Source organism: Callithrix jacchus, chromosome 4 (assembly GCF_049354715.1).
Source record: "Callithrix jacchus isolate 240 chromosome 4, calJac240_pri, whole genome shotgun sequence".
In the NCBI taxonomy this organism is placed as follows: domain Eukaryota; kingdom Metazoa; phylum Chordata; class Mammalia; order Primates; family Cebidae; genus Callithrix; species Callithrix jacchus.
The window spans coordinates 141,010,001-141,021,111 of NC_133505.1; the positions used below are offsets into that span (position 1 = coordinate 141,010,001).

At 41.3% G+C, this 11,111-nt stretch overlaps 1 protein-coding gene across 2 annotated transcripts in view; it reads right to left on the bottom strand.

The window, feature by feature from the left end:
- The window catches only part of SGK1 (serum/glucocorticoid regulated kinase 1), a 149,936-nt gene extending 139,031 nt beyond the window's left edge, over nt 1-10,905 (bottom strand). The window contains exons 1-2 of one of the 2 annotated variants that reach the window (XM_035296753.3): nt 10,811-10,905; nt 10,388-10,536 (exon numbers count right to left, since the gene is read on the bottom strand). In XM_035296753.3, coding sequence (XP_035152644.1) covers nt 10,388-10,456 — 69 coding nt within the window. In that variant the 5' untranslated portion in view covers nt 10,457-10,536; nt 10,811-10,905. Of the gene's footprint in view, nt 1-10,387 lie in introns of both variants that reach the window. The other variant, XM_078370808.1, reaches the window with a different exon arrangement.
- Between the last annotated feature and the right edge of the window lie 206 nt (nt 10,906-11,111).

Consider the following 11,111-nt stretch of genomic DNA (forward strand, 5'->3'; position numbering starts at 1 on the left):
TAAAAGAATAAAATGTATAATGCAAGATGTAACTACCAAGGTACTAGATGGGAAAAAAAAAATATATACATTCTGAAATGCCATCGGATAGAGATCAATTCTGAAGGGTTAATCTCAACAGCCTAATTTAATATGTTTGCTTTGTACCACAAGAATAATCATTAGCAATGGCTTCACCAACTTATTAGTGACAATATAGAGAAGGTGTGGGCCCTTTTACGTAAAAGCTGACTAATACACAAATAAATTAGATATGACTGTTTTGCCAAAGCTGAGAACTAAGGCCCTGTATACAAAGAGTGCCAAGTCCTGGTTGTTTCTACGTAACATTTAATTTTTGAAGGCAAGTGGTTGAAGGAGAAAGCAATTGTAATGACGTTTGTTGGAGACATTCATTTACAAATTGTTATTACAATTGTCCCTCAGTCTCTGCAGGGGATTGGTTCCAGGATCCCTGCAGATCCCAAAATCCATAGATGCTCAAGCCCCTGATAAATGGCATAGCATTTGCATATAGCTGATTCATAACTTCCCTAACGTTTAAAATGCTTTGTAGATTGCTTATGATATCAAACACGATATAAATGCTATGGAAAGAGTTGTTATACTGTATTGCTTAGGGAATAATGACAAGAAAAAAGGTCTGTCCATGTTCAGTACAGACGAAACCATCCTTTTTTTTTTTAACCCCAAATATTTGACCTGCAATTTGGTGAATCCACAGTTGTGGAACCCCTGGATACCTGGAAGCTGTTAAAATCACTCCAAGATTTTTCTTAAATTCTTACTTCTTCACTTTATCAATATTCTCTCTATTCAACCAAGTAATGATGTCCCAGTTATACATGATACCTCTTCCCCAAGCTCCTTGAGTACATTGTTTCTGTTGATTCATCAAGCATATATTATTGAGTGTCTACTCTGTGCCAGGCACATAGAGCTGTGAACAAGACAGACAAGGTCCTGTGCTCAGCACGTGTATATTCCAGGTTTCAGAGAAGCTATATGAGGCTCTGAAGAGGATTCTCTTTTAATGTCTTTATTTTTATACTACCCCTCCACAGCCTTACCCCAATCTTTTAAACCACACCGGAAGCTATAGTTTTTTTTTTGTTTTTTCCCTGTAATTTTTTTTCTATAGTATAACCTAAATAAATACTGGCCCAGAAAGCTTCAGAGTTCAAAGAAATTTCAGCTGCTTTCAGAAAGATCATTCTATGGAAAAGATCACATTTCTGAGTAATAAACACTATAAATACATATTCTGATTTACTTTTAATTCTCAAACTATTAACTTTTATTTTTCCCACTCCCTCCCATATTTTAATTTTGGTCCTACAGGAACTTGAGTCTAAATATGTTTTAACAATTCAGGGGACTTTTTTTAACCTTGTTATTTCCAGAGACTAAAAATCTTCGAGCTACCAAAGTCTTTCATACTGGCTCATGTCACTCTCACAAACTCAGAGATAGCAAGATGTTCCTTAAGCCACTGGGTTAGAACAAGAATCTTCTGTTTTCTATTGGCGCAGGCCTAGGAATATATTTCTTTCTTTCTTTTCTTTTTTTTTTTTGAGACGGAGTCGCGCTCTGACACCCAGGCTGGAGTGAAGTGGTACCCTCTTGGCTCACTGCAACCTCTGTCCCTTGGGTTCAAGTGATTCTCCTGCTTAGCCTCCTGAGTAGCTGGGATTACAGGCATCCGCCACCATGCCCGGCTGATTTTTGCATTTTTTAGTAGAGATGGGGTTTCACCATATTGGCCAGGCTGGTCTCAAACTCTTGACCTCAGGTGATTCACCTGCCTCAGCCTTCCAAAGTGCTAGGATTATAGGCGTTTGCCACCATGCCTGGCAAGCTTAGGAATATTTCACTTCACGCTTTGCACTTTTGCCTTGCTCTGAGCTTATCCTCCAGAGACGTCAGAGAGAGAGAAGTAGAAGAACCACATGACCAATCATTTGCCGAAGCAAATGGCATTTTGGGTGAATGCCCTGACCTAGGAGGGGAAAAAGAGGCCAAGGTTGCCCTAATGTTACAGAAGTAACTAAGTGAATTCTTCCCAGAAAAATGTCACAGTGGGCTCTAGAAAACAATTGGAGCAGTATTTTGGCACCTTCGGCTACCAAATAGAAGATTCTCCTACAGCTCTAGTTACATCTTTGATTTTCATTTCCCTTTGTTGTAAATACTTATAATGTCATTTCAGAATGCTGCAAAGAAATAGGTGTGAGAGTAAATAAACTGTAATCATATTCCTTTCTCCACATGCCATGGTAGCCTCAGGAGGATGCCAACACAGCCCCGAGCTTGCCTTTCAGTCTGCTTTTCCTGCCCTCCTCCTCCTCCACATCCTTCACCTCCTCCATCTCCTTCTCTTCCACCTCCCACACATCATCTTTTATAAACTTGCCAGCATCACTGTGCAGTTTGCCAGAGAAACCTGGCCACTTGCTGGGTAAGCCTGCTCTTAGACCAAGGACCAGGGTAGGTCACTGCTGCTGTCCTCATTTCTGGGCCAGGAGGAAGCACTGAGGGTGAGGTCCAGAACCGTCTGCTTTCCTGACAGAGAGAATGTGGATCTCTATAGAGACAGTGCATATTCCTTCAGTTAAAGCTCTTTGAAGACAATGTTTGCCCTGTGAACTGAACTTTCTTGAGCCCCACGGAATGGGTAAAAAATCTTCATCCCCACATTGGCGAGGAGCCAATGATTTCACACTCAAACAAGCTGACAAGCTAGGAAGCCTGGCTTTCCTTAGCAAGCACGAAACAGCATCCCACTCATAAGTCAGGAGTCTTCTCTGCCAACGTTAGGAATGTTGATATTTACCTTTTTTTTTTTGGACTTATTTCTTAGAAAAAAATTAACTGCTATGTAAAAAAAAAATCATACTTTAGAAATATACTTCTACAATATTTGCTCTAGCAGACTATCTTTAGCTTGACCTAAATTACTAATTAAACTTTTCTATTGATCCAATTCCTATTACTGTTTCTGCCTTTATGCTTTCATATTTGGAAATCTCCAACATGCATTTTGATGGCTCCACCCCCCCTCCACGTTCCTCACTCGCACCCCCTCATTTTGGTTTTGCTTTACCTTCTTAAGCACTTACAGATCGTAAAATATGGGTGAGCTCAGAATATCTCTTACTCCAGTGTTAAATATGGCACCAACATTTCAGCACCAGCCCTTTAAAAAATGGTGCAGAATTTCAAAGAACTCAGCTACAATTTCCATTCAAAATCCCTCCAAAGCATTGCAGCTAAGAGCCTATCTCAGGATTTTCTTGAGAGCTGCTGGAGAGGCAAAATATCTATTTCACGAAAATGGCTCATCATCCACGTTCTGCGGTACCGAGACTAATTCCTCAGCACTGCCAAACCCAGTCTGCTGAACTCCCTCATCCAAACTCTGTAAGAATTAGTGGTCAAAGTGGAGAGGCATCAGTCTTACACTCTGTGGCTCCTAAAACCATGCTGAAAATTGAGGATAAATAATAATTAGAAGACATTTTTAGGATTTGGGTTGGGAGGATACATAATGCAGATACTATAAAGTTTTGTTGTTGTTGCTGCTGTTGTTTTTCTTGTTTTTTGAGATGGAGTCTCACTGTGTCATCCAGCCTGGAGTGTGATGGTGGGATCTCGGCTCACTACAGCCTCCACCTCCTGGGTTCAAGCAATTTTCCTGCCTGACCCTCCTGAGAAGCTGGGATTACAGGTGCCTGCCACCATGCCCGGCTAATTTTTGTATTTTTAGTACAGATGGTATTTCACGATGTTGGCTAGGCTGGTCTCGAACTTCTGACCTCAGGTGATCTGCCCACCTCGGCCTCCCAAAGTGTAGGATTACAGGGGTGAGCCACTGTGTCCAGCCTACTATATTGTATTGAAGTTAGCAATTTATATTAATGTAAAATAAAAGGAGATTAGTATGAAACACGGCTACACCTGTCTTGTTTGGCCTGACAAGAAAAGTGTCACAGAAGAGAAGGTGTGGTATGGGCATTCAGTCAGCAAACAAGCTGAAGCCAAGATTCCCTAAGTACCCACCAGCTGTGAAGGGGTAGTGACAGCTTGTCTTTAAGCCAGATTTAGGTTACTTTTTAGTCTTAATTTATATCTAATCCATATCTAAACATAGAAATAAAATGCATTAGATTTCTAAGCCACTGAAGCCTGTTTAAAGGAAGGAGGAGAAAGAAGAGGGCAATGACTTAAGGGCAAGTCAATAGAAGGATTCATTCATTTATTTTACGCATTCTTTTATTCAACAAATATGTTTTGACAAGTAGGGCATATAGTGAACAAGGTAACTGATTTTCCATCCTTGAAGACCCTCCAGCCGGATGCGGTGGCTCATACCTGTAATCCCAGCACTTTGGGAGGCTGAGGTGGATGGATCACCTGAGGTCAGGAGTTCGGGACCAGCCTGGCCAACATGGTGAAACCCCATCTTTATTAAAAAAACAAACAAACAAACAAAAAAATTAGCTAGGCGTGGTGGTGCACACCTGTAATCCCTGCTACTCTGGAGGCTGAGGCAGGAGAATCGCTTGAATCTGGGAGCCAGAGGTTGCAGTGAGCTGAGATGGCGCCACTGCACACCAGCCTGGGTGACAAAGTGAGACTCCGTCTCAAAAAAAAAAAAGAAAAGAAAACACAAAAAGACCTTCCTGCCCTGTGGGAGCTCCAAAGGAATAAGCGGTAGTAATACGACAGTGCAGTGTCACAGGGGCTGTGTGCCATGTTGTGGGCACAGGCTCAGGAGAGATTCAACAGCTTAGCTTTTAAACATTCTGCAGAAAGCACAGAAGGAGCCACTGGAGTCTCTGCCATGTTCTGGGAAGTATAATCAAATATATCTTGAAGAAATCTAAGGTAGACTTCAGATGTTAGAAAGCATTCCCACCGCTCTCAAGAGTCATTTGGAAAAACTGCCTCTTCGTAGCTAAGGCCATAACAACAGTGACAACAACAAACACCTCTCTGGGTTGTCCTCACAAGTAGTTTCCAGTTCAGAAAAGTCAATCCTGCGACAGTGTTGGCATCATCGCAGTGCACTCCGGTGATGCAGATGTAAAGATTGGCGATCTTAAACAAACTCCCTGGATTTGAATTCTGGCTATACCTCTTCCTAGCTCTATGATCTTTAACAAGTTAGTTAACCGCTGACCCTCAGTTTCCTTGGCTATATAGTGGGCACAATGAAGGACTGTGAGAGTGACCTGGTAGAGTGCTTTGAAGGGTTGCAGCTCAACAATGTCTTCCCTCTGAGAAGCCATGAAAGTTTCCCATAAGAAAAGGACCTTTGTTATTCCAATTTGGATACTTTAAGCAGGCATAATAGAACAGTAAAAGGAAATCAAATGTAAAGGGAATAAGCACTTCAGAGGAGCTTAATTTAATTTCTCATCTCTGCTAGAGTAAACATTGTAACCAGGCTAAAAACATTTCCTTTGTTCCCGTACTTATTAGAGAAAGGAGGAGGCCAGAGAAGTCATATCATTTCAGTTCTCTGACCTTCCTCCTGGATTATTTAATATTGACAGACAGGCAAGATATACAGAGGTTAAGGACAAAGACCCTGGAGCCTGGTGCTGGGATTCAAACCCTGACCCTGCCACTAACTAACTATGACCTGGGGCAAGTTCCTCAACTTCTGTATACTTCGGTTTCTTTGTCTATGAAACCACAATCATAAAATTACCCCACTTCAGTTATTTTTATATATGATAATTTTTTTTTCTTTGAGATGGAGTCTGCTCTGTCACCCAGGGTAGAGTGCAGTGGCACGATTTCAGCTCTCTGTAACCTCTGCCTCCCTGGTTCAAGCAATTCTCCTGCCTCAGCCTCCTGAGTAGCTGGGATGATAGGCACCTGCCATCACAACTGGCTGATTTTTGTATTTTTAGTAGAGACAGGGTTTCTACCATGTTGGCCAGGTTGGTCTCAAACTCCTGACTTCAAGTGATCTGCCTACCTCGGCCTCCCAAAGTTCTGGGATTACAGGCATAAGCCATTACTCCCAGGCTCTGTATGATGATTTAAAGCTCTTAGAACCATGCCTAGCAATATTAATGCCATTTAAGCGACAATTATTAGAAAAGCTACTGTTATTAAAGAACAACGTAAGGAATTGTTCAAATGCACATAATCATAAAATATGGAGTCAAGGCTGGGCACGTTGGGTGGCTCACGTCTGAAATCCCAACACTCTGGGAGGCTCTTTTGTGCCCAGGAATTTGAGACCAGCCTGGGCAACATAGTGATACCTTGTCTCTACAAACAAACAATAATAACAAAAACAAAAATACAGAGTCAAAATGAAAGAGTCTTGTCAAAGTTGGTAGTCAAGAGGCGGTTAGTTCTTCCACTAGGAAGATATAAAGTGGTTATTTTGTTCCTACTCTATTTGTTGAAAAATGAATGAATGAGGCATGAAGAACTTGACTAGTTTGATGATGATGGCTTAATGAAGAGGAAGGCATACAAGATCTGGAAGTGAAAACCCAAAACATGAGTCCTGGCTTAGCCTCATTCTAATTTGACAGGTGATTTACCACAGGTACTCACTTTCCTCACCTTTGAAAGAGGAAAGGCAGAGGGAGAATTTCTGAGGTTCACGCCACATCAAAAGTTCCGCAGGGCTAGATATTTTTATAAAAGGTAATGTAATCATGGCTATGGAAGTCTTTTTCACATACCTACTGTATTTCCAAAAAGGATCATTGAGTTGGAGACAATGTCATTTGTTTGTATTTTCTAAATCATTATGTACAAATACGAGCCACGGAACAGAACAAATCTTTAAATCCATGAAAATAGATTACCTTTAGCTGGACTGATAACTTTTAAAGCTCTTGGATTGGGAGAATAAAAGTGATAGGGACATTTTCCCATTCATCTTAAATGAATTTTTGGAGACTCTCAAGAGCAAAATATAATCCATACACATCTAATGCTAATTTATCATGAGCACTTAAAGAATGAAAGAACTGTTATCTAGTTTAGTTTAGCAATTCTCTGCTAAATGAAATTAAGCTGATTTAGTTGAGCTTTTAAAATATGAGGGGGAAAAGCTTAAATCCAAAGGATTTTGTAGAACTAGCATCCGGATGGTCTTTCTTCAGATTAAGTTCCTAGAATCTGGGTTCCCTGGAGCTGCCTGTCATTACTGTTAGTGTTGAGGACTAGAAAGGAGCTGGAAGAGGCTTGGCCACCTTTATAGGTTTTCAGTAGTGGCATAAGATCTCACCTGGTTGGGGGGGGTGGGGAGGATAGAAGATTCTGTTGTGGAAACAAAAGAAATAAAAGGGAGAGTGGTCTGAAATCAAAAGTCTGGATTATATATACAAGCTTTGAGTCGAACAAGGTTTAAATTTTAGCTTTGCTACTTCTTAGTTCTGTGGCCTTGGGCGAGTGGGTTAATCTCTCTAAGTCACACTTTGCACATCTAATAATGTTTCCTACTTTACAGGGTTACTGTGAAGATTAAATGAGCTAACACATGTAAAGCACTTGGCCTCTACCTAGAACATATTCAGCTCGAATAATGGTGACGGAGAGCTACAAGGCAGATAACCTACATTCCCTTTTAGCTTCTTATGCTCCCTCTGGAATGTCTCGGAAGCATAGGAAGCATTGTTTAAGCCTCCTGCAATCAAAAGTCATTCTTCTTAATGAGGCCTAATAGACCCTATGGGTTTTTTTTTTTTTTCCCAAAATCTATTCATAGTTTAATGTGGGCTATGGACAAAGATTCACTTTGTAAGACTGTCTAACTAGGTTAAAAATAAAATATGCAGAAATGTGTGGAACTTCAACAATAGAATATAAGAAAATGAATTCTTCTTAACTGAAAACAAAGGCATTTAGTATATGAATGTGTATGAAAGTAAAAGTCTGGAAAGTATAAACAGCACTATGCTAACAGTTGCTACATCTGGGGAAGGGAAAAGGATTGGAGAGGAGGTGGGATATACCTTATTATTGTTTTAATGTTTTATATATTTATTTACATATTGTTAATTAAAAACAAACAAAAAAAGCAAACCAAAAGCAAAGTCATGGTACAAACTGAAATAAACATTTAAGACACAGAACTTGTAAAATAAAGCAAAGTAGACAAGAATCAAAGAATTTATCCCTGGGACATTCAATGACTTGATACAAGGTCACCCTTTACTTAGTTAACTGTTCTTGAGGGGTAAGGAGAGCACAGGGCAGGAGAGATGCCTGATCCTGTCTCCAGTGACTGATAGATCCAGGTTAGAAGGTAGATGAAGCTGCTTGCCACTTATCTTGGTAGAAACTTCTTTCTGCATGTACTCAGGTAAGACATCAGTACCCCGGGTTGTTCTTTGCAAAATTCAAGGTCTACAGAGTCACCAACTGAAGTCTATTGGTAAATTATGCTTTTAAGCAAAACAAAACCAAATGGTAAATTAGCATTTCTGTTAGTTTATTTTGATGGCAAAGAAAATAAAATATAATTTAAAATTTATGTAACTTAAATCTGCATTGCTTAGAACATCTGACTGAGGAGCTTTAGAATATCCCCAATACCATGAAATAAATACAGTAAATAAAAGGGAGTAGGGAGCTTAAATACTGAAAGCACTGAAATGCTATGACTTTGTTTTAAATTGGCAAAACATGTGTTTATTATTGAAAATTGGGGCTGGGCCTGGTGGTGGACATCTGTAATCCCAGCAATTTAGGAGACTTAGGCAGGAAGATCACTTGAGCCCTAGAGGTCAAGACCACCCTGGGCAATACGGAGACGTGGTCTCTAAAAAAAATAAAAGTAAGTATTTCTAGAGGGACAGAACTAATAGATATGTAATAAATAAATAAATAATAAAAATAAAGAAAATTAATTTTCACAAAGGCCCTTCCCTTGGAAAGAAATATTTTGACTGCAAGGAGAAACTGAGAAGCATTGTGGTGCTCTGTGAGGTTACACTGACTTGCTTTTTCATTCAGCTTGCAGCTCCACTAGTGAAATACATGGTACTTACTCCCACTCCAAGAGCAGGGACCTGGCCGGACAGGTTGGTTTTATTTTGGTTTTAATGCATATGCTTTGGCCCACAGACTTTGAGAAAGATTTTGCTTTACTGATGAGAACTGAGTCCAGGTGCTTGGGAGCCTTCGCTGGCCCTCTAGCTGGGCCTGACATGTTGCCTGCATTTCTAGCCCTTGCCTTCCCAGTTTGCCCATTTGGTGCAGGGAGGTAGTCCAACCCACCCTGAAATCCACTGGGTTCTGTGGATGAGTTAACTGAAGAGCTGTATTTCAAGAGTGGCACTGAAAGGACCTGAATGAAGGGAAGGACAAATAAATGGAGGAAACCATTTTGGTGGAATTGCCCCAGGGTATTATATAGGATGGGGCAGTTGGGGACCAAAGGATGTTCCTGTTCCTAATGTTGCTTAAGAAATGCTATCCTGAAGAGTGTCAGTCATCATTCCTTTAACAATCATTCATTTCTTATCTCCTACTTGTGTATAAATTTGCAGATTTACACAGACCACCAGTGTGACCATCCCAGTGAACTACGTTTATTGTGAAATATACATAAAAAAAATTCTTTTTTCTCACCTACAATCAATGCAACATTATTAATACTTTGAGTTGAAGAATAAATAGTTTAAGAAATAAATGCATACAGCAACATAACCTTGAATTATCACTCAAATACATACAGACCTCCCACTGCTCTCTCCTTCTAAAAAAAAAAAAAAATGAGGCAGTTACACTAAGCAAAAGCAAAATTGAGGCAACTTAAAATAGACAATTTTAAATGCTGGATTCCATCATTTCTGCAAAAGGTCATTCTAGTCCTTTGCTATTTATACCATAGATAGAGACACAGCAAATTATTGGCTGAATGGATTTGGGAAGCCAGAAGCTGCTGCTTCTGACTAATGAAGATGATAATGCAGCACTTGAGACTGAGCAGATGAAAGGTGTGGAAAAGTTGAACCCTTCAAAGATAAGAGAGAGGAAGCTGCTAAATTAGCCCCTGACTAAATTACTAGCCATAAGTGTACTCAGGCCAATTCTCTTTGCAACTGCCTTGTAATCTTTGTTGTGGCTTAAGAGAGAAAAATCCCCATTCCCAGCTCAAACCCTTTTTAAGACATTTCAGCCCAACCCCCTCCTCCCAGTGCAACTCTTCATACCCACCCCGCCCCTCCTCCAACAAATTCGAATCAAGGCAGGTATGTATAGTTCTCAGCTTTACCACTGCTATCAGAAGCACGGCTTACATTGAGGGTTTAGCAACCGAACCTTAGCCTTACTTCATGCAAACATTGAAAAGCATTTAAGAGAAGCACAGAAAACAAAAGAAATAATCAAAACCTGTCCTTACCCGCTTCTTAAAAAATTGGAAGGCTGAGCATTTCTTGACCGGGAATCCATTCATGTCTTTGTTTACCATTTTCCACCGTGGGGAATTCACAGTTATAGATCCAGGGTGGCACCCGCCTGGTTAGTGCATCTGTTTCCCCGGTTTACCTCCTGTAGACAGTTAATGAAGACTGAGCGGGATGGAGAATCTAGCGGGGCTCAGTTCTTCACTCGCGCATTCTGCAGCGCCAGCTACTGCAGCAACCTCTCCCCACTTTCAGTGGCCACCGGCAGCGGCATTCCTCCTTCCATCATTGCTTCGAAACATATGCATCACTGCTGCAGGACCCTGGGGGCCCGACGGTGGGATACGGCCAACCTCGGGGAGCTGATGCTGTGGCTCCGACCGAGCGGGAGAAGGGTACCCCTCCCCGCCCCCAGCTACCTGGCTGCTCCTCGGCGGCCGGCACGGGGAGCCAGTCGCTCTTCTCCAGGTGATGCGCTCCTGGAGGCTGCTTGAGAGGAGAGTTGTTTTTGATTGAGCAAGTTCCAGTGGGAGCTGTAGTTAAGCAGCTGAGAGAAGGAGTAAGAGCGAGCAGAAGCCAGAGGGAGGGAGGGAGGGAGAGCCGCGCCAGAAAGGCAGAGGGAGAGAGAAAGCGAGGCTGGAAGAAGCAACGATTCATGAATATCTGAGCAGTAGCGGATGGAGAGAAGGCACAGCCAGCTCAGGACGCCCTGAAGAGCAG